Below are 27,713 nucleotides of genomic sequence, written 5' to 3'. Positions count from 1 at the left end.
CAAGGTTGCCCTCAGTTACACAGTAGTGTGAGGCCAGCTTGAGACACACGAGATGCTGTCTAAAGGGGAAAAAAAAATCAAGAAAATATAAAACTCACTCCAGAGAGATGGTGGCTTAGAGGCAAAGCCATTCAGCAAGGCTATGAGGAAGGGGCCGAGTTTCAGAGCCCAGGAGCCCCTAGGCCTGACGCGGCTTGGCTCAGGAAGGGCCTAGGATCCCAGCAGACAGCTGGGCTGAGGCACAGGCAAGGACGGGCAGGCAGTGTGGAGCCTGGCTGTGGCGGCATGAATCACCTCAATAGGAAGAAAGAAGAGGGAGTGAGCCCAAACGTCCTTGGCAATCCCTTTAGTGCTCGCATGTCCATGGAACAGGATAAAGTGGCTTCCTGTGTCTGTGCACAGCCCGGCAGGGTGGAGGCGCTGGGCTTGAGCCAGGCTGCCTGGGGTCAGGGGTCAAGGGTGGGGCAAGCTGGGAGCTGGCCAAGGGCTCCAGTTACTTCAGGGAGTCCAGGTAGGTGCAGACCTGGGAGAAGACGGAGTCCACCTCACCTTCGGCATTGACCTGTGGGGATATGGACGATGAGAGCAGGATGCCATGGCCGGATCCGCACAACCCCACTGCAATAGCTACTCGCTGAACAGGGGGAAAAGGAGAAACTGAGGCAGAGGGAGAGGGCCGGCCTAAGGTCCTACCATAAGGTCCCCACCTTGCGCACAATGCCGCGCTTCTCATAGAAGGAGATGACGGGCTCTGTGGCCTGGTAATAGGTCTCCAGCCTCTTCTTGATGGTCTCCTCATTGTCATCCACACGGCCGCTGGTCTCCCCTCGCTTCAGGAGTCGTCGGGTCATGGTATCGGCGCCCGCATCCACATACAGCAGCAGTGTGGGCTGTCCAATCTGTAGGGTGGACATGGCGTCAGTGGACCATTCCTGGTTCCGCCTCTGCAGCCCTACACGAGACCCATTCAGGACGTCAGGCCCTTCCCCAAGGCAGCCAGAGGGCCTTCAAACAGTGACCCCCGTCACTCCTCTGTTCAAACCTCTTCCACAGCTTCCTAGCACCTCCAAGAGAAAGCCCCAAATCCTTACCAGCTTGAGAGCAACTGTGTGTCATGCCCCCGGCCCCTTCCCTCAGCCAAGATGGGAGCTGAGGACTGGATAAGACTTGACTGACAAAGGAACCAGAGAGGAACAGGGTGGAGACTGTTAAGGAAATCTGAATGATGTCACTGGTATAAGCCACTCATCACAAAGATGGCTTGGAGAGGTGTAAGGAATAAAGCCTGGCAGACCCAGACCTCAGTTCAGCTACCAGTGCCTCTCTGCAGTGTCCCCTGCCCAGGCTGGGCCCTGCACTCGAGCTGACAACGGCTACCCTTCCCTTTCTAGACCACACCATTCCTCGGAGCGGGGAGCCTGGCACAGGCGAGGCTGGGCTCGTGCAGGAAGGAGGACTCTGGGTCTTCCTGGAACAGAGGGAGGGAAAGTCACCCTTCTTCGTGTAGCCTCGGCCTGGGTGGGGACTGCTCTACAGCCTCAGAGCTCTGTCCTTCAGAGCCCAGCTGAGTCAGCTCCCCAGAGGTCCCTAAGCAGCTGTCACACTGACACTCACAGCTCCTCCCCTGCCTCCGTCCAGCCAAGTAACCTTGGGGCCGGCTACTGGCCCTTCTGAGTTTGGTGTCTGCCTCCTGGGTAGTTGAGGATTTAGGGTGATAAGCATCAGCTACCTTCAGGTAGGAGTGATAGGCCACCTGCTGACCATGGACAGTTTACCAGGTTCTTCTCTTACAGAAGACTGTGAATAGCAAAGGTCAGACCAAGGCTGCCACCCCCCGACCATCAGCCATCAGGTGCCGACATCTGCTGAGTCCACAGGACCAAACACAGCAGACTGTATCCATACTGTGGATGGAGGTAGTGGGGCTATGGTAACACCTAAATCTCTGGGCAGTGCATCCCTGGCTGGAGCCTCAGTTTCCCAGTCTGGAAATGGGCATCTAGGCTGAGGAGTGAGTCCTGGACCCTGCCCACCCCAAAGCAGCTCTGGGCGTTTTAGCCCTCACGACCAGCCACTTCAGGCCCACCCCTCCTCCTTTAATACAGTTCTGGCACCCCCTAGTGTCAAGATCTGAGAACTTCGGTTACTTGGATTCCCAGAGGATGCCACCAAGCCCTGGGTGAAGCCTTGGCAGCTCCAAAGAGCACTGATGGGCTATTATGATAGGACTGACAGGCACTTTCATTTGCTGGAGGTGGCCCTGAGGGTTGCAGGTGACCTCACACAGCTGGGGAAATGGGGAAAGACAAAGCATGCCTCAGGGTAGCTGCAGGCTCTGTGGCCTCAACTCCCATTTCACAGATTGGCAAGCTAAGGCTCAGGACAAGGCAAGCACTGTCTTGAGGTCTTTCAGAATCTTAGGGGTTGTGACATACAGTCCCCTGCTCTGGCTGGGACTCACAGAGGTGGGCAGGAGTGAGGCTGGAGATGCTCTGTCCCCAGCCCACCAGGATGCCCAGTTATCTCTCCACCGCACCCTTGGCACCCCGCCCCCCGGCACTCAGCACCTACAGCCCCACAGTCCCCTGTGTGGCTTTATGTGGTATAAACGTATGCAAATATGTGTCAGCATGTGAATTAACATGCATGTACCCCTGTAGTGCGTGCTACATCCAGAGCACACATGTGCATGTGTGTGCAGTGCACCCAGCCTTATGCATGTGTATGCATCCTACGTTACCTATCGTGTGTGTGGGTGTGGATCACGTGCACAAACGTCTGTCTGTGCACATGTGTGTTTGGGGAGGTGTCACTCTATAGATCTGTTTTCCTGATGGACAGAGGCTTGCGGAAACTTAGGACAGTCATTCTTGATGCCAACTCTTCCCAGCCAGAACTCAGGAGGTTAAGAGACTGGAATGGCAACCCCATGGCACCTCCTGGGGGTGCTGGACCCCAGGTGTTGGTCACCTCTGGCCTTCCTGTCTTCCTGTTCTTGGGGTTCACCAGACGAACAGCAGCCTGTGATCCTGCTCATATTGTCGCCTCCCTCGGCTCCCCGGCTTGGCCCTCCCGTTGCTGGCCTGCCCCAGCAGAACTTCCCAGTTCTCTGTGCTGGGAAAAGAACATGGATCCTCTCCCTGGCAGCAAGGTTCCAGCCAGTGTTGAACACCCTTCTTCCATGTCATGCCTGGTCACTCTGACCCCATCTTCTGTTCCCCCAACAGCGGCTTTACCTTTCCAACATGGCCAGTGCTGCTGACCGACCCTTGGACTGTGCGTTTATGGGATGGCAAGCCCCACAAGGACGAAGCCTCTCAAATCCTCATGCCTTCCCCACCCTCACCCTGTAGCCTCGGCCTCCACCCCCCTTCCTCCTTCTCTGCTGCAGCCCAGGCCCTGGGCAGCAACCAATCAAGGGTCTCTTACCCGCTGTTCGAACTCCTCCCCCTGCTTCACTTCCCTTGGGTAGCCGTCAATCAAGAAGCCGTTGGAAGAATCCACTTTGGCCATCATGGCATCCTTGAGCATGTCCAGTACCGTCTCCTGTTGTGCAGCACAGGGGATCCTGAGCCTTCTCTCCCGCCCCCTGGGGCCTTGGCTTAGGCGGGGCCCACCCAAGCTGTCCTCTTCCCTGGAGCATGTGAGTCCCAGAAAGCCACTCTCTCCAGGGTGGCAGGAAAGGTCCTGAGCCTGAGGATACAGCTCCTGCAGGTCTTCCTGTTCCCACCCTCACCAAGCCCAGGGTCTTCGGGAGGGGACAGGCGGGGACACATTTGGCTTATGATTCTAAGCATGACATAGAATGGAGGGGTAAAGCATGAGGGGTAAAGAAGGGGACCAGTGGGTCAGCAAGATGGCTCAGTGGGTAAGGACATTTGCCACCAAGCCTGATGGCCAGAGTCTGATCCCCAGAACCCACATGGTGGAAGGAGAGAACCAATTCCTTCAAGTTGTCCTCTGACTGCCATATGGGTGCTATGGAACATGCACACTCCTCCCAATAAACTAATAAAATAATAGAAGGGGGCCACTGCAATATAAAGTAAGGGGTCTGAGCTCAAGGCTGGGGAGTCAGGGAGACCTGAGTGCTGACAGGGAAGATCATTCCAGCCATAAAAGTGTGGCTGAGCTAGAGAGCCAAGGCACTAGGGGATGGAGAGTGGGAGGCAGGGTCTTAGTAATTTCTGGAAGCAACTTTTGGCCGAGGGCCAAGGGGAACCACAACAGGTTTCTGAGATTGAGAGGGCCCTGGTCACCCTTGGCAGTGTGTCACAGGCTTTGCCGGCTGACCCCCAGGGCCTCAGGCTCAGCCTCCACCATCCCCCACCCCAGTCCCCACCAGAGCCCCTCACCAGTGGCACCAGCTGCCCCTTCTCCATAATGGATGACAGCATCTTGCCCCTCTCGGATCCCGAGCTGACTTCTGCTCGCAGCAGGTCCCCGGTGGAGAGATGGGTGAAGCCGTATTTCTCCACAATCTTCTCACACTGGGTGCCCTTTCCTGAGCCAGGCCCGCCTGCAAGGACCCATGCATTCAGAAACCCCAAAAAATGAAGCCCCGGGAAGGACAGGGGTCCCTCAATGAGAGAAAATCAGAGTTCAAAGAAGAGCCCCACAGGCCTTTAATCCCAGCACTTGAGGGGCAGAGGCAGGCAAATCTGCATTTGAGGGAAGCCTGGTCTACAGAGTGAGTTCCAGGACAGCCAGGATTATGTAGAAAGACTGTCTCCCCCCCCCAAAAAAAAAGAGCCCCAGGCCCAGACTTCTGCAGGCGCCTGTTCAGACCCTCCCTGCCTGCCCACCACGTGCTTGCCTACAACTCACCCACTACAAAGATGATCTTGGCTTTCTTCAGCTTCTCTGTGGAGAGAACAGGGAAGCAGGGCTCAGTCACTGGCTAGACAAGCACACAGACACCTCTGTAACCCAGGCTTGCATAGAGTGAGCAGGGATGGGCACAGGGTGTTCTGGACCCACCCAGACAAAGCCTGAAGGCTAAAAACTCAGCTAAGCCGGGCGGTGGTGGCGCACGCCTTTAATCCCAGCACTCGGGAGGCAGAGCCAGGCGGATCTCTGTGAGTTCGAGGCCAGCCTGGTCTCCAAAGCGAGTTCCAGGAAAGGCGCAAAGCTACACAGAGAAACCCTGTCTCGAAAAACCAAAAAAAAAAAAAAAAAAAAAAAAAACTCAGCTAAGAACTCAGGAGGTTAAGAGACTGGGATGGCAACCCCGTGGCACCTCCTGGGGGGGCTGGACCCCAGGTGTTGGTCACCTCTGGCCTTCCTGTCTTCCTGTTCTCGGGGTTCACCAGACGAACAGCAGCCTGAGATCCTGTTCATATTGTCGCCTCCCTAGGCTCTCTGGCTTGGCCCTCCCGTTGCTGGCCCGCCCCAGCAGTACTAACGTGGAGCTGACAACCACAACATATGTTGCCATAGAGATGGTTGCCAGGGAGGAGGCCTGTGGGTAAATGGAACTCTTACTCAGACAAGGAGGTAAGCAGAATTCCCAGACTGCCTCCGCAGAAGCCACAGCCCTGGTGGCCTGGGGTGCAGCTGGGCTGCAGAGTAGCAGGAGTGACACTCTGGGTCCCATACCTGATGCTTTGCAAGAGGACTTCACCACCCATGGGGAGAGGGAAACTGAGGCCTACAGAGGGAGGGGCTTACCCAAGGGACATCTGAACCCAAACTAGAACCCGGGTCTTTCTCCTGGGTTTCCTCCCCTTAGGGAAATGGAGCTGGGCAGGGGCCTGAGCATGAAGCAGCCGCTTCACTCTGTCCTTGACCCAGGAGGAGGTGGCATTGATGGCTGCTGGGGGCAAGGGGCTTGAGGAACTGTCGGGGGAGTGGCTAAGGCTCAGAGAGGCAGCTAAGGGGCAGACTGGTGACCAGGGGCTTTAGAGGTAGCTGCGCTCTCTAGAACCACCCAGGCAGAGGCCCAGTGCCAGGGAACGGTGCTGCCAGAAGCCAGAGCCCACCCACTCCAGGCACTCTGCCCACATCCCAGAGCACAGGAGCCAGGAAGACTCAACACTTGAGAGTCCACCCCACTAGGAGACAGGGACACTGAGTCCCACATATGCCTGCCCCACCCCCACACTCCAGCTTGGCAGCTGATACGTTGGGATGGCTGCACTGCATAGCTCCTAGCATCCTCCTCCCCCAAAAAGGGCAGGCTTGGCTATAAATACTAGTAGAGGTGAGCTCTGGGGCCCCAGAAGCCTGAGAGGCCTCGCATATTTGGTTTAGAAGCCAGGAATACCGTGACAGGCCAGAGGAGGAACCCTGGGGCTTCCTCCAACCCTTCCAGACAATCCCTGTGAGAGCCCACCCCTTAATACATAGGCATTCTGAAGCCAGGAGGGGAGCTCATACCTTCCATCCTGCTGAGGTCTGGGAGCTAGATCCGCACTCTGCAAGACACAGCACAGGCAGGGTGAGGGAGTCTCCTTCCACTAAGCCCCACCCACAGGAGCGGCGGCAGGTAAGTGCCAGGCTCCAACACGCAAGAGAGGCCAAGAGGGGAGATGAACGTCCAGGAGGCAGAATGACCTTGGAAAAGTCACCTTCCTGCTGGCTTCTACTGCCTGTCACCCTCCAGTGAGTGTGTGCCTTGGTCTGTTGGAGGCCCCTGGGTAGAGGTCACAGGGGTATGAACAGCAATATGGAGTCTACCTAGAGTCCCTAGTGCATGGGCCAGGTGCCTTGACAACGCTCCCCGGGGCACGGGAATGCTGGCAGGGGTGTCCTGCTTTCTTGCCTGGGGACAAGACCCAGAGACACTCCTGGAGCACATCCCTTTACAGTTTGTCTTGTTCTGTTTAAGACAGGGGTCATTCGCTGTAGCGCAGGCTGGCATCAAACTAACAGCAGCCCTCTCGCCTCAGCCTCTCCGGCGCTGGAGCTGCAGCAATGTTTACCACACCTGGCTCTTTGTGGTTTGTTTTGCTGTTTTTAATTTCATGTGTATGAGTGTTTGCCTGCATGTATCTAAGTGGACCATGTGCACGCAGTCCATGAAGAGGCCACAAAGGTGTGTTGGATTCTTCGGAACCAGAGTTACAGGTGGTTGCGAGCTACCACGTAGGTGTTAGAAACAGAACCCAGGTCCTTCGGAAGAGCAGCAAGTGCTCTTAGCTGCTGAGCCGTCTCTCCAGCCCTTTTCCAGTTTTTAAACTGAAGGCGGGCCAAGTCCACCTCGCCCAAAGCCCTCCCACTCACCCCACGGAGGACTGGTGTCACTGTCCCCAGCTCGCCCACCCTTTCTCCACAGTTCCCAAACTCTCCAGCCTCTTTGAAACTATTTCTTCACTCCCTACCTGTCCCACCATCTCAAGACCACCAACACCATTCTTGTCAGCCTTCTGCCCTGGGTCCCTGGTACACACTTCTCTCCTCTCACCCTGGCTTCAGCCCCCCCCCTCCCACCTCTATAGTCAGTCCTACGTCAGCATGCATGCTCCCCACAACCCATCCCACCTCTATAGTCAGTCCTCCGTCAGCATGCATGCTCCCCACAACCCATCCCACCTCTATAGTCAGTCCTCCGTCAGCATGCATGCTCCCCACAACCCATCCCATCTCTGCCCTGCACATCCTATCCCTACATTCTTTTCTGCAGCCTTTCTCCAACCTAGACCATAGCCTGCCCTCCCCCGGAGCCACACACACACACACACACACACACACACACACACACACACACACACCAAGCAATGGGCAGATGTATTTCCTTAGCAAGCAACAACTATGTGACCCTTCTGCTATAGCCTTCCATGTATTGTCCTCTTGGCTCCCTAAACCAGACTTGAACCTCTCAACCTCGCTGGCAGGGCCTAGGCAATCTGACCTTCTCATCTGCTGCAATGTTGCCCCCACCACCCACCCACCTGCCCACAGGCCTTCGAAGTGCTACACCCAATCCTTGGGATGTCTTCCTCCAATGCTACTGGAGACCTCAGCTCAAGCCTCGCCTCCTTCAGGATGCCTTTCCTAGACTCCCCCCAACAATCCCACAGGTGTTCTCTCTGAACTTCCGGTTGCAAGGCACCCAGCATAAAGTGCCAGACCATTCTCTTGCACCATGGGCCTTGTTCCTGGCCCTGATTGGGCCTGGCGGGAGATGAGCCCTGGACTGGGACCCTCATTCCATCATGCCCGCCACTTGGGGAGGGGAGAGGCTTGGAGAGAAAGACAGACTAGCCCCAGCTTCTGGCTGGGGTCAAGCTCAGGCCTGGTGCCCCAAACCAGACAAGGACCTTGAGCGACTCTGCATGGATACCCGGCCTGAGCTGCAGCCTCCAGGCCTGCCGAGTGTTCAGGAGGCGGCGTGCAGCCGCCTGGCCCCTCGGCAGCTGCCCAGGGGAGGAGGGGTGTCCCAGGCTCTGGACAGCCACCAGGATGTCCTAGGAAGCCACTGCACTCCACCTGCCCCACCCCCTCCTGGTAACCTAAGTCCCCCTGCCTCACAGACACCTGCTACTTCCTTGGTCTAAAATAACTTAGGTCGTGAGGAGGCTTCCAGGAGGCCAGGGGTCCCAGAGAGAGTAAGGTTACAGAGTAAGCAGTCAGGCCTTATAAGGCTCCCTGGGCCAGGGCCCCAGTGACTCCTAATATGACTGAGTGGTCTTCCAGGTGGTTCAGGGGACAGAGGCTCCAAGGGATAAGCATCTCCCATCTCAAGGCCTGGTTGTCTGCGATGCACGCTAACAGAAGCCTCACAGACTGCAATCCATCAGGGCTCTAATCACAGCTCCATCACTGAGCTGTGTGACCTTGGGCAGCCGCTGTCCCCTCTCGGGTCAGTCTTCCCGCTGCTGTGTGTCGCGGCTAAGCAGCTGACCAGATTGTGAGTCAGGCTCCAAGGCTCCTTCAGAGCCCCTGATCGAGCAGGAGGTACTGGCAGGGCTCCAGCGTCCAGAGGCCCCAGGTCCTCCCAACACTCAACGTTACAGCTCTTGGAGCACACAGGCTGCCCTTACCCAGGTCTTCTGGGGCAGGGAAACAGGCCACTGTCCGTCCCCCTTCCCTTAGGGCCTCAGCAGGGATGTGCCAAGGGCACAGACCTGAAGCCCCAGTAACACCAGCCTGGGACAAAGGGGTCTGGGAGGAGACACACACACACACACACAGCCACAGGCACATGCACCCAGAGCTGATAGAATACACATGCAAATACACAGTTCATAACCATGGATACAAATAACAAACACACAAGACACACAGAACCCAAGGGTAGCCTGACCGGAGCACCTCCCCCCACGTCCCACAGGTGATGCCTCCCCATTCCCCTTGGCGGGTTTCCACACGGGCGGACAATGCAGCCGTCACACACTGACCTGGGGGAGGTGTGGTGGGCACTAGGGCCAGTGCGTACCCTGCCCGTCTTCTCAGCCGCCTGCAAAGGCGACTATTTATAAGGCTGTCAGTGCGCGCACGCATGGCATGCCGGGAGCCAGCTCTCTGGCGAGATGGCAGGGAGAGAGAGGGGAGGAGGGAGAGGGGGGAAGGAGGAGGGGGGAGGAGGAAGCAGGGACTCTGATGGGAAGCCTGGCAAAGAGTGAGCGTCCCCAACAGGCACCCCCGGGGACTGAACCTGCACACCGTTCTGCCACCCCCACTCTGTCCACATGACTCCCCATGGACAAGGGTCTACAGCTGGAGAAACTGATGCTCAGACAGATGAGTTGTGTGTGTAAGCTCTCACTGTGTTGGTGGTAAAGAGGCCGGACCAGGGAAGTAAGGAGGGAGGGGGACCAGGGTATAGACCTCGGGGGTTCAAAGGCCACAGTCCACAGACCCCTACCCTGAGACATCTTTGTTGGAAAAGACTCTTTGGGCTCCTCTAAGTCCCAAAGATCTGGTGGTTAGGTAGAGAAGCCAGCCCTGACCCCATGAAGCTGGAACACTGGAGACAGGGACTTTCAGAAACCTCTGTGTATCCAGATCGAGGGGTTGTAAACCACGCGAGCTCTCATTTGTGAGCACCTGGGTGGAGCACCATGCCAGCAGCAGACCTCAGCTGTGCCCAGCAACCCCTAAGCACAGAGCAGTACCCAGAGGCTACCTGAGGCTCCGGGCTGGGAAGCCATGTGCCTATGGAGCACCCTTCAGGACAACTGGCATAGGGTAATAGGTACTCAAAGCCCATCAGGGCAAAGCTGAGAGAAAGCCCAGGACCGTCAAGGTTCAGAACTAATGTATTTGACCACTGGCCCGGTAAACCGGGCACTGGCTCCAAATGGCAAGATGGGATGAAATCAGAAATTGTCTTGTAAGTACTAGGGAGCCACAGAAGGCTTGGTGTTGCCTTAGCAACAGCAGCAGCCTGGGTACCAAGATGCCTGATCTAATCCCAACTCTGCCACCTGTGGCATCAAGCAACACTTTACTTTTGCAGTTGGAGGCTGAGGAGCAGATGCAGTAAGCCGGAGGTCCTGTGCTGGTCTGAAAGGCCCTCTTAAAAGACTTAGGTGGGGGCTGGGGGGATGGCTCAGAGGCTAAGAGCACTGGCTGCTCTTCCAGAGGTCCTGAGTTCAATTCCCAGCACCCACATGGTGGCTCACAACTGTACTCCATTTCCAGGGGATCTGACTCCCTCTTCTGACTTCCCACATTCTGACTTCCCACAGCACCAAGCACACACATGGTGCACAGATATCCATGCAGGCACGACATTCACGCACACAAAAATCTAAGAGTGATCCTACTGTGGACATACCTTGGCCCAGGGTGCCTCTCCTGCTGTGTACCTACAGTGGAGCTCGACCCCAGATTTTTCCTCCATACATCCCCCCACTTCCTCTCCCCTTTCCTCTCTCTCCCTCTCCCCCCTTTCCTTTAAAACCTAATCTCACATAGCTCTTCTGATTCCGCTGCCTCCTGGGTGGCGGGGTTACAAAGGCGCCATGCCCAGTTTCTGTGGTGCCAAGGATGGAGCCGGAGGCCCTGCACACGAAGTAAGCTCTATCCCAACTGGGCTATATCCACAGCCTTTTTATAATTGTTTTTCTCTTACGTTCAGTGTATGTGGGGCCACATGAACGTGTGGACGGACGCACATGTGCTAGGCACACTTGTGGAGATCAGAGGACAACTTGCAGGATTTGGTCCTCTCCTCTCACCATGTGAATTTCAGGGACTGAATTCAGGCTTGGCGGCAGCATGCACCATTGCCAGCTGGGTCATCTCTCTGGCTCTGTGCTTTAATTACAAACCTTTTTTGTATAATTAGATTCGTTTTATATGTGAGCACTTTGCCTGCACACATATATGTAGCTTGGTGCCCAGAGGTCAGGAGGAGGAACTGGAACCTCTGAAACTGGAATTACAGATGGCTACGAAGCGCCGTGTGGGTGCTGGGACTCACACCCCAGTCCCCTTCCAAGAGGACCTACTGTACCCCGGCCCCAGCTGTGAGCTACAGTGTGGGTTCTGGGAATCAAACTTGGGTCCTCGGTAAAAACAAGTGCTCATAACCACCCACCCACCCATCTCTCCTGCAGCCTCATCACCACCTACATACGCCCGCTCTTTCCTTTTATTTTTTGTTTTTAGTTTGTTTTGTTTCTGAGACAAGGTGTGCCTATAGATCCCTGGCTATCCTGGAACTCACTATGTAGACCAGGCTGACCTCAAATTCAGACATTGGCTTGTCTCTCCCTCCTGAATGCTGGGGTTAAAGGCATGTGCCACTATGCTGGCTTTAGGATTTTATTTTTATGTGTATGTATGAGTGTATATCATACATTTGCAGGTGCCTGTAAAGGCCAGAGGAGGACATCAGATCCCCTGAAGCTAGAGTTATAAGAGGTTGTAGCCACTTGATACGGGTGCTGGGAATTGAACCTGGGTCTTCTAGAAGAGCAACAAGCACTCATAACCACTGAGCCATCTTTCTTGCCCCCAACTTAAGTTATTTTATACCTAGAAAATTCTATGTCAGGCAGTGGTGGTGCACACTTTCAATCCCAGCACTCGAGAGGCAGGCGGATCTCTGTGAGTTCGAGGCCATCCTGGTCTACAGAGTGAGTCCCAGGACAGCCAGGGCTGCACAGAGAAACCCTGTCTTAAACAAAACAATAAAAGTGAAGGCAGTTGAAAACACTAAAACATATTTTGAGGGCTGGGGAGATGGCTCAGCAATTAAGAGTGCCCAGCGCTGTTCCAGGGGACCCACGTTAAGTTCCAATCACTCAAGTGCATGGCTCACAACAGCCTGTCACTGCAGCTCGTCACTCAGCCTTCCTGGACCACCTGCACTCAATATGTACATGTCCACACACAGACACATAATTAAAAATAAAATGAAATATTTTGACTACAGGAAGAATTCCAGGGCTTGAAAACAAACCCCATAGGGGTGAGAGTGGGAGAGGGTGGATGACCCTGGCCCAGCCATACTGAGGCTCACAGCTGGATCGGTGTGGGTTAGTACTGAGAGGGGGTGGGAGTGGGCACGCCCCAGGTGGACTGGTGGAGCACAACCACCAACATCCGCAGGAAACATCTGGATAGGAAGCCGAGAACAGAAGGGAAAGGCTCTGCAGATGCTTTAGGTGAGCCGCAATCACGAGGCAGGGAGGCTACGGCCTCTGGCAGAGGAGAGACAGGCAGCATGGCTTCACAGACCGCCGTGCGCCCCCCCCCCCCAAACGCCAAATGAGGGAGGTTTGCTCCCGGCCAGGGAGTGAATGGGGATCCATGGAAGATTTCAGAGCCGTGGAGACGTGGGCTTCAGAAACCAGCAAGTTTCCAACGGGTTCCACCTGAGGTGAGAATTGGGGCTGGGGGACTAGGCCCTGCGACCTCCAGCCCTCAGCTCAACTGACCTCCCAGTACCAGATCCACATTCAGCATCTGATGTTTTCTTCATACCCACCTGTGGGCGAGCAGAGGTGCCACTTCTATGGGAGAAATTCTACCCAGGCACACTTCACAGGATCGTTTCAGCAGAAGCCTTTACATGGAGCTGGAGTGTGCTGTGTTTCAGGCCCACACAGGGCTCAAGACACCCTATTATGACAGTGTCAGAAGTCTCTGCCTCTCTGGTCCCCTTGTTGCATCACAGTGGTTGCTTAGCTACTGGCCCTGCCACCTAGCCTGGCCTGCTGCTGCCCCACTGAGGGTGGCAGACAAACACCAAGCCTTTGCTGCCACCGCCGTCAGGTGGGTGGTCCTGGCTGCTGGCCATCTGGCCTGACCCTCCTGCCTTACCACTCTTTACTGTTGCTGGAGTTACAGGTCCCGGCTGACACTGTTTCACGGAGGCCACCTAATATGGTTTCGGGCATCTGATGATTAATGGACCACACGGGACAAGGAACAAATGCTAGGTGTCTCCCTTGCCTCCCCGCCCTGGCGGCCCACCGTCTTGCCTGGCCCGGAGCCCAGGACAGTTCTTTCTCAGCCCCTCTGCAGCCCTGTACTTGTCTCACACACAGTCACCCTTTGTCAGGCCTGGCTCCCAAGGGAATCTTATCTGCTCCAACAGGCTGTAATTTCCTCTGGAGTCAGGGACCCTTCACCTCCTGCCCGTCTGGAGTAAACAACACTGGCACTAAGAGGCTGGCAGCCATGTTTACAACCTGCCAAGCTCACTCTACCTGGAAGGTCCTTTTCCTGCCCTCAGGCCCCAGGTCCCAGTGCTGACTTCTGGTCCCAGACCATTGCTCTCCTTATAGTCCTTCTCCTCCAGCTGTTCTCTGAGGCTTCAACTTCATGCAAGCTCCTAACCTAAAGGCTGCAGGCCGGTGCTGAGGATATTCCCAGCTGGGAGAGAGGAGGGCACATGCAAAAATGCAGACTCGAGACACAGAACACTGAGCTGGGGCTTACGTGTGTTTATTTCTGTATAAATCATTACAAAACCAGATCTGGGACTGTCGCTGCCCCCCATTACCTCAGTGTGCAAGGACTCACAGCTGGCCAGCCCCCACCCCGCAAGCCACAGCCTCCTTTTGGAAGCCCTTCCCTCGAAGGCTGTGGAAGAGGGGGAATTAAACACACCCCACCCAGCCCCAACTTTAATAAAGTGCTTGAGCAGGGGACAGAATCTAGGTAACCCAGCTCCTGTGTCTCTATTCCCATCCCAAACTCGGAGGGAGACACTTCTCCCCCAAACCCTCAGCATCTCTAAACAAAGGCTGTCCTGGTGTGGCGGGGTACCCTTTCTCAATCCCAAAGGCTCCTCGGACCGGGCAGCAGGGACTGCTCTCCTGCTGCAGGGTAGGAAGAGACGCCTGGCCGACAGGAGCCAGGCTAATGGCAGCTGGACTGACAGCCGCTGAGAAAACAGCTGTGTGTTTGTCCCACATCTGCCCGAGTTCCTCAACCACAGGGGTATTTACACAAAAATACCCTAAAGTTTCCAGGAGGTGGGGAAGAGTACCCCAAGCTCCCCATCCCCAGGGAGCTGAGTCCCCAGTGAGGGATGACAGCTGGGGGAATTTACACTTAAGTACAATGGAGAGTGAGAGTCTGTCTGCACACAGGAATGTGATCTCATCACAGTATGCCAGAAAGAGAGGAGGGCTTGTCCAAGGTCACCCGGGAAGAAGCCAGGACCTGGACACAGGCCTCCTACCATTTCCAGAACTCCACAAACTCTCTGGCCTGGCTTCCTGGCAGCTCCTACCCCATATGGTATCTCTGATTCTGGAACTGTGGGCCAAATCCTTGGGACAGACCTTTGTCCCAGCTAAGGAGGGAAGGATTTGGGGCCCATTCCCGGGGCTCTGATGCAAGGCCTTACAGGAAAGGACATGACCTAAGCCTCAGACTGACTCAGAAAGACCCCTATACCCTGATTGACGATGCTCAGACCCTGACTAGACAAGAAAGACCCCCTGACACCCGATTAAACCATACAGAATTCCAAATCCCTGATTGGCCAAGAGATAACTCCAGCCCTGATTGGCTGGAGGAAAAACCCTCATAAAGGCCCTGATTTGATTGAGTGGGAAATACTCCAGCCAGCCCAAACTGGCTGGAAGATGGCCATGGTCAAATGGTTGAGCCCAGAGCCACTCTGCCTGTATCTCTCCGAGGTTGTAAGGACAGGATGACTAGGTCCAGGAGGGATGGGAGAAGGTGATGCCGTAGAGCTGGGCCCAGGATGAGAAGACCCTCTTCTCGGTGATGAAACGGTGGTGATTGCCCTTACGGCTGTGCTCATTCTGGATGTACGTGACACACTCATCGGGCCCCTTGGGCTCATAGTAGTGGTATGGCATGCGCTGCAGGCGGGGCCGCTGGCTGGGCACAGCAGACAGGGGAGTCAGGGGCGTGGGGGAAGATGGGCACCTGTAAGGGGTCTTTTCTACTTCCACCCCTCTCCTAGAGTCTCAGTGGAATGAATCCTCAATCCCTTCCTCAAGCCTCAGTTTTCCCATCTATAAAGTGGGCATATGGAACCATCAAGCTTCTTTTTTTAAAAAAAATGGAACTTTTTTCTTTCCCCAACAGAGCAGCAGTGATCAAGAACTGTGGGCTTGGAGGTCTGGTACCCCTTATAGTTTCTGAGAACTTCCTTGGGTCCCCTCACTAAACACCCGCCTCAATTTGCACTCATAAAATGGGGGGGACAGTATCCTGGCATTGTGTGAGGAAATGACGCTTGGTGCATGGTCAGCACTCAGTAACGTATGACTAGCACTCCATGGAATTCTCATAGTCAGTACCAACAAACAAACTCAAAACCCAGCTTGGAGTGGAAGCCCCTGGGGCAGCTCCAAGAAACCCACCTCTGCAGAACAGCATGAATTTATCCCACAGAGGCCCTCATATGAACCCTCAGCAGCGTCCCCAGACCTCCCAGCTCCACCCTGTAATCAGTTACCGGGTACGGTTCTCGGGGTGTACCGGACAGAGGAGCTCACCTGCAGTAGTCAGGAGGGACCATGCCATACACGTGCACATGATCACACAACTCCACCGCAATCACCATGGTAAACCAGCCCGTGCTCAACCAGGAGTGGGACTTTTCCCTGGGGGCAGAGAGGAGTCTCAGTGAAGGGTCATGCAGGCAGGGATGGGGAGCAGGCAGGGAGAAATGGTCAACCCCCACGGAGGCTCCCAGAAGCTCTACCCACTGTCTCTCCAGGCTCTGCCTCTACATCAGACTTGTATACCACCCACTGTGGGAGCACTCAGGCTGGTGAAGGGAAAGGGCACAATGAAAACAGGTCATGAACTCAAGAGGCTAATAATTCAACAGTGCACACTGCAATTCACCATGACGACCATAAAGCATGCTAGCAGCAGCTGTGTGTCCTCTGGGACCAAACTCCTATGGGGATACTAGATGATGCTGAGATGATGGCGAGGTGACCACAGAGCAAGGCATAAAGGAGAGCCCACTCCCTGGGGCTACAGCAGCACCAGCTACGTGTGGCTTTGTAAGCACTGGATATGTGTCTGAGAGGTACTATGTCACCAGGTACGTGTGGCTTAGTAAGCACTTGATATGTACTTGAGAGGTACTATGTCACCAGCTACGTGTGGCTTTGTAAGCACTGGATATGTGTCTGAGAGGTACTATGTCACCAGCTACTTGTGGCTTAGTAAGCACTTGATATGTACCTGAGAGGTACTATGTCACCAGCTACGTGTGGCTTAGTAAGCACTTGATATGTACCTGAGAGGTACTATGTCACCAGCTACATGTGGCTTAGTAAGCACTTGATATGTACCTGAGAGGTACTATGTCACCAGCTACGTGTGGCTTAGTAAGCACTTGATATGTACCTGAGAGGTACTATGTCACCAGCTACGTGTGGCTTAGTAAGCACTTGATATGTGTCTGAGAGGTGTATGTCAAATGTGCACTGGAGCCCTTGGGTAGCATGAAAAGCAGAATGTAGACTATGTCATTCATAGTGTTTTGATATTGATTTAAAATATATTATATATATATTATATATATAGTTTTGTGTTTGTTTGTCTGTTTTTTTTCCCCGAGACAGAGTTCTCTCTATGTAGCCCTGGCTGTCCTGAACTTGCTATGTAAACCAGGCTGGCCTCAAAGATGTCTGTGTGCATATACCATATGAAGGCAGTGTTCATGGGGGCCAGCAGAAGGCATCGGATCACCTGGAACTGGAGTTACAGGTGGCTGTGAGCAATCTGTCCTGGTGTGGGTGCTGGGAACCGAACTCAAGTCCCCTGGAAGAGTGCAGGTACTCTTAACCCTGAACCATCCCTCCAGCCCTAAGTACACCTGAAGTTGAGACTATTTTCCACGTATTTGGTGGGAAGTGGTTCTTTGGCACATTTAAAAGAAAAGCACGCCTGTAACAAGTGTGACAAAGAAGGCTGACACAAAGCTGCCCAGGACAGGAATAAAAGAAATGACCACACTTCCTTACGGATGCTAAGGGAACCCAGAGATACTACAGATATAAATCCGATACCTGACATGAAATGGCCAACTCCTTAAAACCCACGAACTCCCCACGATAAAGGAGGTTGCCTGAACACTCTATATTAAAGAAAATGAACCCAGTAATTCCGGGGCCGGGGGTGCAGCTTTCATAATAGAATGTGTGCTTATCATGCTTTGGGCCCCGAGTTCCACCCCAGAAATAAAAACTAAAAAGACTAAACATCTTCTACAAAGGGGCTCTACAGACCCAGACAGTTTCACGGCAAACTCTACCAAATGATATCTGTTCTGTACAACCTCACCCACAAAAGAGAAGGGGGCACTTCAATGTGTGACCCCAAACTCAACCTAGAAAGAAAACTACAGCAAAACCAGCCTGGGTTGAAAATCCTAGTGCGACATGGTGAGAAAAAAAGGCACAGATTGGGAAGGAAGAAAAAAAACTAACCAGTATCTCCATATAACATGATTATTAATGGGTGAAAGACCCAAAGAACCTACAAACATCTCCTTCAACTGGTGAGTTTAAGAGTCAACACATTAAAAATTAACCATTTTTAAAAACACACACACTAGCAACAGGGCTGGGGGGCGGCTCGCAGGGTAAAGCACGCGCTGTGCAAACATCAGGGCATGATGTCCACGCACCCACAAAATTCCAGGTAGGCGTGGTGGCCCACTTGTAATTCAAGTGCCCAGCAAGGAGACACAATGGATGCCCTGGCCAGATCAGTGAGTACTGGGTTCAAGTGAAAGACTCTGCCTCGGTATATAAGGTAGAGAGCGAGCCAGGAAAACATCTGACCTCAACCTCTGGCCTCTATATGCATATGCACACATACGTATGCACACTCACACACACACATGAACACACATACGTACACACAGGAAAAACACACTAACAATGAAAACTGGGAGCCTAAAATAAAAATTGAAAACTATCACTTATAACAGCTGAAGGGACACTGGCCCACTCGAGCATGTGGCCCTGGCAGGCCTTGCGCTTCTCCCCCTTCCCTCTGCCTTGTAAAATCCATCAGATTACAGTCCTCACGCTGCCACCAAGGCCTGTTCCCTTATTGGGCCCCTTCCTCCTCCTGAGACTAACAAGGTCCAGCTATCAAAGTATTGAAGTCCAGCAATCAGAAGCCCCCTTTGGTCACCTAATTAACCTGCCCAATCAAAATTAAACACCTCATCCTAACACGGGGGTTCCTTCTTTACCTTTATAAACCGCCATTTGCCCATGTGCCATGTCTGTCTCCTCTCCATCCAGAGGCGTCCTCTGTCCCTCTGGAGCAAATCTCCCTCCCCCTTTCCCTTCCCCCCTCCCCTTCTCCCTCATCCCCCTCCCCTTCTCCCTCATCCCCATCTCCTCTACCACTGCATCCTAGCCCATCCTAACAGAGACCTCCCCTTCTTCTCCCTTTAAGAGTGACACCTGCAACATCATTTGCTGCTGTTGTTCGGCCAGAGTCAGAAAGCAGCCACTTTAACTTTTCTTCCCAGCTTAATAAAGGATCTCTCTGTGAAAACAGGTGTTTGGGTGTGGTTTGTGCCTAATCCGTGGTCTGGAAGCCGCCCCCCCCTCCCCCCCCCCCCCGCTGTGTGGGAGTCTCTTTCAATAGCCACAAATCTTTAAAAATAACTAGGTATAAAGGGGGCTGGAAAGATGGTTCAGTGGTTAAGAGCACTTACTGCTCTTCCAGAAGACCTGGGATCAATTCCCAGCACCCACACGGTATCTCACAGCGGTCTGTAACTTCAGTTCCAGGAGACAGAACACCCTTTTAGGAGGGCACTAGGTATGAAGTAGTGCTCAGACACATGCAGGCCAAAGGCTCAGACACATGAATCTTTGAAAAACAATAATTGGGTATAAATCTACCAACATACGCATAGAAGCTGTATGTTGAACCCATTGGTTTAAATAACATTGAAGTTAAATGCATCCACAGCCATTATCATTAGCTTTTTTGACATAGCTACCATAATATTTTAAATGTGGCCCACACTGTATTTATACAGGAGGGGACTGACTAGGTTTCTAGGGAGATTAGTCGGAGAAGAGCATGATGGGAAAGCTATTTCCTTAGAACAGAGCATGCTAGGCGCACCTGTGTGCTTACACTGAGGTATGCCGGGAACAGTCTAGACTCTAGGTGCCACACTGTGGAGAGTACCACCTAGAAAGATGCCAGGAACACCTACGTAACAGTGCAGAGCATTCTGGGAGCCCCTGTTCCCTTGGAGTGGAGGATGCTGGGGAGAAGCTGGGGTGGGGGGTGGGAGTGGGCAGGTGGGTGAGGCCAAGGTGAACATTTTGAAGATGACCCACGTTAACAGCGGAGGAGAGCTGGGGGGACCTGACCAGAGGAGGGTGGCAAGAGGTGACTACACCCTCAACATGCTGGGAGTATCAGGCCAGGGATGACCGCAGCGGGCAGGAGGGAGGTTGGCTGATACCTGTCCTTGCCCGTCTCACCCCGGAAGAGGTCGTCAAACTGCTGCATGCGGGTGGGAGAGACGGCGTAGGCCTCCATGTTCGGGAAGGCCAGGCCCGCCCGCTGGATGACACGCAGGAGGCTGCCCTGCGGCTTCTGCATCTTGTTTGGGGGGCCCCAGAAGATAAACACCGTTTCAGGGGTCCGGTTGACAAATTCCTGGGGCCTCCGCAGCACACGGAACACACTGGAATGGGCCACTACGCGGAAGGTGGTTTTGTTGCCGACATCCGCCGAGTAGCCCGTGGTGGGAGCATCGTTCATGCGGATGGTGCACTCAGCCCGCTCAATCTCGGGGCCCAGTTTGGTGCCCAGCAGGTGGCTGGAGCTGGTGATGATCACACACTGGTTGCACCGGGAGGGCAGCGTCTGTGGGGCAAGAAGGGGGACACAATCAGGGCTGCTCTGTGCAGGGTCCCCAGCGCTAGGCAGCCAGGCCTGCGGGAGCCGGGGACCATCTCGACTTTTCAAAGCACATTCATTCTGCGTTCTGTGGATATTCCTAACCATTTGGGGACACAGCAACAAAGGGGAGCCAGTTCCTGTCCCTCAAGATGTTTGCCATCCTAGGGAGCAGCACAGACTCCAGAGGCCCCACCCCTCCCAGAGTCTCTATACGCGGTTTATGAACGCTGGGGTAGGGGTTGGGGTAGGGGTTGGAGAGAGGGAGAAGAGAAAATACAGGAGAATAAAGATGATCAAAATACATTATACACATGCATGAAGATGTCATAAGAAACCCATTATATAATTAATATATGCTAATAAAAAACCAAAACCAAAAAAAAAGATGCTTAGAGTTGGGGAGACAGACAGCGTAATACACATGAGGAAAAAACACGGAAAGAGGTGATCAGAAACAGAGAAATGGAAGCTTCTTTAGAACAGTCTTTAGAGTCAGGTGGTGGTGGCACACGCCTCTGATCCCAGCACTTGGGAGGCAGAGGCAGGCAGATCTCTGTGAGTTCGAGGCCAGCCTGGTCTACAGAGCAAGTTCTAGGACAGCCAGGTTGTTAACAGAGAAACCCTATCTTGAAAACAAAACAAACAAACAAACAAACAAACAAACAAAAAACAGTCTTTAGAGTCACACCACTTAGCAAAAATGTTCAAGGCCAGAGGAAAAGCAAGTACAGAGACTTGAGACAGAAATACAGGCAGCACACTGAGAAACAGAAGATGGAGACTGGCTGGAACTCAGCTGCCACAGTGTGGCCCAGCTCCCCAAAAAGAGCGCTTTCTCCCAATGCACCAGGTCATTTGCCATAGCCTCCAACAAGCGCCAACACCCAGACACACACTCCCCGAGCTAGTTCTCTCGCCATCAGGCTGGGAGAATCAACAAGCCACGCTCAGACGCCTTTCCCTTCAAACCACCCACGCTCACGAGGTCCCTCTTTCTCCCCATCTACTCTCCCATTCCTCTTAACCCCTACTATGGGTCCTTTCCAGGGAGGCTGTGTCCACAGCCAAGGGGCCTCCACACACAAAGGCTCTGAAGAAAATTCAACAAGGGAAGACGGTCTAAATATACGAATTGCATAGACACCCTAAGGCAGAGAGAGGTACCCAGGATGACATGACTGGCTGACAAACCAAGTCTGTAGAGGCGAGAGTGCTGAATCCTAAACACCAGGCCCCGTCACTTGACTTTTCTGTCTAGCTGCAATTTAGCAGGGGCTGGGCAAATCTCTGGCCCTCCCATGCTGCGTGGCTACGTGATCGCCTCAGGTCTTCTAGGGAGATAACAGCACTGAGCAGCTAGTACCGGAGAAAGGGCAGCCGGCCTTTACTGTTTCTGCTCTTGTGTTCTCCAGAACCTCAGGGGTCTCCGCCCAAGCTTATCGGGGTGTGTCCCCAGAGAGCCATGAAAACCAGAAGTCTGACTCAGGAGCAACAGAAGGTATGTTTTTAATTATTAAAATACATTTGTGTGTGCACATGTGTGTTGTGTGTGTGTATGGGGGGTGGCATCCCACAACACACTCCCAGGTGTGTGGAGGTCAGAGGACAGCTTGCTGGAGTTTTGTTTTGTTTTTTTTCTTCCACTATGTAGATTCCAGAGATCAATCTAACTCAGGTCATCAGGCTTGGCAGCAAACATCTTTACCTGCTGAGCCATTTCACTGGGCCAAAACATACTTTTTTTTTTTTTGGTTCTTCAAGACAGGGTTTCTCTGTGTAGCTTTGCGCCTTTCCTGGATCTCACTCTATAGACCAAGCTGGCCTCGAACTCAGAGATCTGCCTGGCTCTGCCTCCCGAGTGCTGGGATTAAAGGCGTGTGCCACCACCGCCTGGCCCAAGACAGACTTTTTAACACTAAGGGCAGGACCTTAATGAGAACTAAGGCCCAATGTCAAACACCTGTCCAAGATCCCGCCCTAAGCAAAGGGCCGTGATCTTGACTGATGACCCTCATCTCCTCTCGGAGGCACAGAAGAGAGAAGAGTTGGAAGGTAGGCATATCGGCAGCCAGGGAACTCCCCACAGAAGCTGCTCTTACTTTGTTTCCGAGGATAGGGAAGTAGGCGTTGGAGAAACTCCACTTCTTGAGGTTGACAGGCCGACGCATGCGGCCCCTCAGGGAGCCGTAGTGGAAGACCTCGTTGGCACTGTTGGAGCTGTAGAGGATGAGGATGGTGATGAGAGCCAAGAGGACCACAAACACTGCTGACCGCTGCTCCTGGAGAGGTAAGAGGCCATGGAGGGTTCAGGCACACACAACAGGCTCGCTACCCCCCTGCCTGCAGCCCGCCATGCCCCTCATACCAGACCAGATGAGTTCAGGTACCACCTCCTTCTCCTGGCATTCTGCCTATCTCGTTCCTTCTTAGACTCTCCCCCGCCCCTGCCCCAGCCCTAGGGATTGAACCTAGGGCCTCATGTATGTGAGACAATTACTCTGCCTCTGAACTATCCAGTCCAGTCACGTCGCTTGCAAACTGCTAACCCTCCAAACTAGACCTAGAGCTCTGAGCCCTAAGGCTGGGTCAGCCTTGTTCCCCAGGCCCCTGGGTGAGGCCTGCAGTAGGTGCTCAAGAAGAGAGCCCAACACGGTGTTGCACACTCCCAGTGCTTTGGAGGCTGAGGCCTGAGGATTGCTGCACGCTTGATGCTAGCCTGGGCTACAGAGAACAGGAAAAAAGTGTTTCTGGACTGAACTGGATGTGGGTGACAAGGTCCCCAGCCTAGACACAGGTGGGGAGAGGGATCCAGATGGTCCAATGATAGTAACTCTCCATACGCTGTCTATACAGCTGGCCCCACACACTTTGAGGTTTGTAGATTCAACAGACCACAATCAACAGTCGAGCCTATAATGACTGTACCAGTACTGAACACATGTAGGCTTCCTATCTTGTTATCAGTCCCTAATTTTGTGAGGTTTTTGTTTGTTTGTATAGAAATAGGCTCATGCTGGGTGGTGGTGGTGGTGGTGGTGGTGGTGGTGGTGGTGGTGGTGCACGCCTTTAATCCCAGCACTCGGAAGGCATAGGCAGGCGGATCTCTGTGAGTTCGAGGCCAGCCTGGTCTACAGAGCAAGTTCCAGGACAGGCTCCAAAACTACACAGAGAAACCCTGTCTTGGAAAAAACAAACAAATAAACAAAAAACAAACAAACAAACAAAAAAACAAGAAAGAAAAGAAATTGGCTCACATAGCCCATGCCACCTCCACCTCACTATGTAATCAAGGCTGGCTTTGATCTACTGACCCTCCTGTGTCCGCCTCCTAAGTGCTGGGATGACAATCAGGTGGCATCACACCAGCAGTTTTGGTTGTACACATTGGGTTAGGCATTATAACTTATCTAGAGATGATAAACTGTGTTTTGTGGGTTATATGCAATTACTAAGCCATCCTATATGAAGAGCCTGAGCTCACACCCTTGGATTTCTGTCTCCTCGGGATCCCGGGAGCAATCCTGTACATATATGAAGGAACATGTCACTTCTCATTCCTTGCCTGCTTGGTGAAAACCGGGCTGGGCTCTTTGAGGTATTTTTCCTTGCCAAAGCATCTTAAGATTTCTCAGTAGAGGGCGCTGGAGAGACACTGTTAAGAATAAAGGCAGTACCCCTAAATCGCTTTGGTTCTTACTGGGACCACAAGTATTTATTTAAAGTTCAGCTCCTCCGGGACACTCAACCACCAGCAGCACCCAGAAGCCAGCAGCTTCCCCTTCGCAGGGCCATGTAGTAGACGGTGAGTGGGCTGTGGCTGGGCTGTCTCCAGCTGGGCCTGCACCTCAACCCTTGGGGCTTACACCCGGCCCTGGATTTAACAATCAGGTTGCATCCTGATCAACCCCACTGCAAGTAGGAAATATCAGAAGGTAGAAAAGGCATCAGCCCACTCAGCAGTGTGTCACCGGCTCCTCTCAGCAAGAGGGGCTCCTTGGAAGCTGCGGGTCTCAGCCCCACCCAGTATCACCAGGTAGCAAAGGAACAAAACCTCAAGTTTCAAAGTGTAGGTCCCACTGGATACTTCGCATTCTTGCATCACCAAAATTCAGAAAGCCCACGTCTGGCAGCTGGGGGTGCGGGTCAGTTGACAGAGTGCTAGGCTAGTATGCCTGAAGCCCTGGTTCTGATTCCCAGCACTACATAAACTGGGCATGGTGGTACAGGCCTGAAGTCCCAGTGCTCGGAAGTGGAGGCAGGAGGATCAGGAGTCCCTTAGACTACACAGTGAGGCCAGCCTGGGATATACAAGACCCTGTCACAAACAAATTTTTTTTTCTAAGTCTAACAGGACAAGTCAGAGATTCCCACATTTCTTTTTGTTTATTTTTGAGACAGGTCTCTCTATTTAGACCAGGCTGTACTGGAATTCATTATGTAGACCAGGCTGGCCTGGGATCACTCCAGAGATCCACCTGCCTTGGCTTCCTGGGTGCTGGGATTGAGTCCCATTCCCTGTTGCTCCATGCCCCATTGCCACTGATAATTCTCTATATTAAATCATCCCTGTCAGAGGACTGTTATCTTTCCCCTGGACTCAGAATGCTACAACCACACGGCCCACTTTCAAATCTCACATTCTGCCATGGAGCTCAGGGAAAGGTGTTGGGGGGGGGGCGTGTCAAACACATAGTAGGACCTCAGGAAATATGAACAAATACATGATGGGGAACTCAGGTACCGTGACTTTGAACATGGCCCTTCCCCCAAGGCCCCTGCTTACCTCCCTACCTGGTTTCCCCGCATGCACAGCATCCACCTTCACACAGTGCTTTCCCATAGGTAAGTCAAGCTTAGGACATAGGACATTGGGCCCAGAAAGAGGCAAGAGCCCCCCAGATCAACGGCTCAGTGGCTGAAGCCAGGGCCTGCACCCAGGCGTCCTGTGTGGGTTAGAGTGGCCGTGCCGTGGCCAGGGCGGGTTTCACAGAGTCCACTCCACAGCAGGTTGCCAGCAGCTCAGATGCGGGCAGGAAATGAGGGGGACTTACTTTGTTGCCACTCATCTCTCTCCGGCGTCTGCTGAGGGGTAGGGGCCAGCGTCCTGCAGGTGGCCCGGGGGGCAAGGCTGTGGGGTCACACCTGTAAGCCACCAGAAAGGGTTATGGCCGGAGGCCCTCCCCTGGATGCGGCTGGATCACAGGTCTCACCTCTACCCAACAGCTCTCCTACATGCCCCCAAACTTTAAGGCTCAGGGCTGCATCCATTTTGCCCTGGTTCCCACTCATACTTAGCAGGGACGGTTCAAAAGTTTCCGACGTCCTTGACTCTCCCCAGGGGCCACCTCACTGACCTCTGAACGAGAGTTCAGTCATTGGCCAGTGTGATCTTGGGGTCAAGGGCACAGCCATGATTCTCGGAGGTATAGTGTTGTCTCAGCTGAGGGACGGACGGCTGCAATCACGGCCGTACACAGGCCTGCCTGCCCCGAACCGCTGTGTGCCTCACCCCTAACCCTCTCCCCCACCGCTGGGCCGAGCCCGGCTACACTTCCATTTCCCCACCTGTAAGCAGGCCGTCTGCTTTCGGATCAGTCCACCTCCTCCGACAGGCAGAAAGGGATGGTGTAGAAGGAAGGGTGGGCCTGGATCCTCGCAGGGGATCCCCGGCGGGGAGCTCTCCCGGGAGCCTCCCGATTCCTGTCACTATCCCCGCCCCCTGACCTAGCTGCTGTTTACTCCCTACACCAGGAATAGCTAAAAACCTCAGGCTAGAGCGCCACACACTCACCCCGCTCCCGATTGGCCAGGCCTGGCCCCGCCCACCGCCGGGCCGGCCCCGCCCCGTGGCGGCCCCCTCCGCCCTCCCCAGGCCAGGGTTCTCTTGGGCTGTCCCTGCACCTGCAGGCGTGGAGACCCCAGACTCCCATCTGTCCCCACCGGGCAGTCCGGGAAACTGAGGCTCGTCGGAAGGGAGGCGCGGCTTGTCCTTGGACTCAAACCGTTAGGAACAAGCACTGGCGTCCGGAATGCAGAATCCTAGCGTCCCCATCAGCCCCGCCACCTCCAGCACTCAAGGCGCTCCCGGGTCTGGCCGCAGCTCCCAGGCAGACCTCGGGCTTACTACCCTGTCCTGCGCATGCCCCGTGCTCCAGACACCCGGAGCACTCCAGGTCCCAGGCCCACGCCCCACTTTCCCACCTTTGCCTGAGCAGTGCCCTCAGCCAGGACCACGGTCCCCCTTGTCAGCCCCGTCACGGTCCTGCTCTGAGAAGGCCATGGTCAGGACAGCATGTCAGGTGCCAGTGCGAATGTCGGGTCCACACTTACTGGCTGGGGGGCCTCGAGCAAGCCATGTGACCTCTCTGAGCCTCAGTTTCCTCATCTGTGAAACGGGAATGATAAGAACTAGTAACTCCTGGGGTGACTGGAAGGATGCATGCAGATGTGACAAAGGGCGCCCAGGGCTTGAAAGTGCTCTATCAGATGTCCTTAGCCTTTAGGGTTCAGAGCCCGCCCCTGCACAAGCCTGTCCCACAAACAATCCTCCTCCCCTTGACCCCAAGCCAGGGACTACCCCTATATTACGGAACGAGCCCCGGGGCCACGCTAAGCATCGCCCGCCTACAGAATCCTCCTGGCAACGCGGCCTGGTAGGTGCTCTTGCTCCCCATTCCACAGATGAGGAGACTGAGGGATCGGAGAGCCGAGGCGCCTTGCAGGCCGCCGGAGCAAGCGGAGGGAACCTTGTGGACACGTTTGTTTACAGGGCGGAGCCTGGCAGGGTCTCCCAGGAGGGTCCCCCCCAGTCCCTGCGTGCGCCCGGCGTGGACAGGCCCGGTGGGGAGCGGCTCACGCCGCCGGGGAGGCGGCAGCCCCGGAGCCTGCACCCCGCCGGCCGCGGGGCTGGACGTGCGGAGGCCGAGCTGCGGGTGAGGGCCGCACCCTGAGCTCGCCCTGGGGCTCGGCTTCTCCGGGGGCCGGCATCAGGGTACCCCCAAGCGCCGCGTGGGAGGCTCGGCCCCGCGCCCCCACTTCGGCTGCTGCAACCCGGGCTCGGGCACCCTGACCCCAGCTCCGTAGGAGAGGGGTGCGGGGCCGCGGCAGGGTCCCCTCGTCTCCAAAGCGGCAGGCCCAGCGAACCCCGCGGGCTTTTACATCTCGGGGTGCGGTTAGCAAGGGAAGCGGGTCTCGGGGAGCCCCGCGGTCCCCTGCCCCGGCGGCTCTCCATCCCCGCGGCGCCGGCACAAGCCCCCGCCCCGCCGCCCGCCCCCGCGCAGCGCCCGCTCACCTCCGCCGGGGAGCGCCAGGCCCCCCGCGGCTCCCGAACCCCCTCACATGGCGCCGGGAGCCGAGAACCGGGGTCCGCGCTGCCCGGGCCACCCAGGCCCCGCCGCAGCTCCCGCCCGCGGGGTCCT

The 27,713-nt window shown here is 54.7% G+C and overlaps 2 protein-coding genes across 4 annotated transcripts; both read right to left on the bottom strand.

Annotated features, from left to right (window-relative positions):
- Positions 1-331: 331 nt before the first annotated feature.
- Ak1 (adenylate kinase 1) lies at positions 332-13,040 on the bottom strand. Of its 2 annotated transcripts, XM_059260074.1 has the most exons (7): positions 12,884-13,040; positions 6,379-6,416; positions 4,828-4,863; positions 4,356-4,519; positions 3,430-3,546; positions 708-899; positions 332-562 (listed from the first exon to the last, which is right to left on the bottom strand). In XM_059260074.1, the coding sequence occupies exons 2-7, from the start codon at positions 6,383-6,385 to the stop codon at positions 494-496; spliced, it is 585 nt and encodes a 194-aa protein (XP_059116057.1). In that variant the 5' UTR covers positions 6,386-6,416; positions 12,884-13,040; the 3' UTR covers positions 332-493. The 2 variants fall into 2 exon arrangements, with proteins under 2 accessions (XP_059116057.1, XP_059116056.1); XM_059260073.1 differs by lacking the exons at positions 6,379-6,416; positions 12,884-13,040 and adding an exon at positions 5,274-5,437.
- Positions 13,041-13,824: 784 nt separating this feature from the next.
- On the bottom strand, positions 13,825-27,713 carry St6galnac6 (ST6 N-acetylgalactosaminide alpha-2,6-sialyltransferase 6). Of its 2 annotated transcripts, none has more exons than XM_059260070.1 (7): positions 27,587-27,713; positions 26,626-26,680; positions 25,347-25,437; positions 22,395-22,574; positions 19,853-20,259; positions 15,882-15,989; positions 13,825-15,254 (listed from the first exon to the last, which is right to left on the bottom strand). In XM_059260070.1, the coding sequence occupies exons 2-7, from the start codon at positions 26,649-26,651 to the stop codon at positions 14,936-14,938; spliced, it is 1,131 nt and encodes a 376-aa protein (XP_059116053.1). In that variant the 5' UTR covers positions 26,652-26,680; positions 27,587-27,713; the 3' UTR covers positions 13,825-14,935. The 2 variants fall into 2 exon arrangements, with proteins under 2 accessions (XP_059116053.1, XP_059116054.1); XM_059260071.1 differs by having other exon boundaries at positions 14,951-15,258.

The sequence above is a fragment of the Peromyscus eremicus genome, chromosome 4 (assembly GCF_949786415.1).
Source record: "Peromyscus eremicus chromosome 4, PerEre_H2_v1, whole genome shotgun sequence".
Classification (NCBI taxonomy): domain Eukaryota; kingdom Metazoa; phylum Chordata; class Mammalia; order Rodentia; family Cricetidae; genus Peromyscus; species Peromyscus eremicus.
This window is presented reverse-complemented; position numbering and strand designations above follow the sequence as displayed.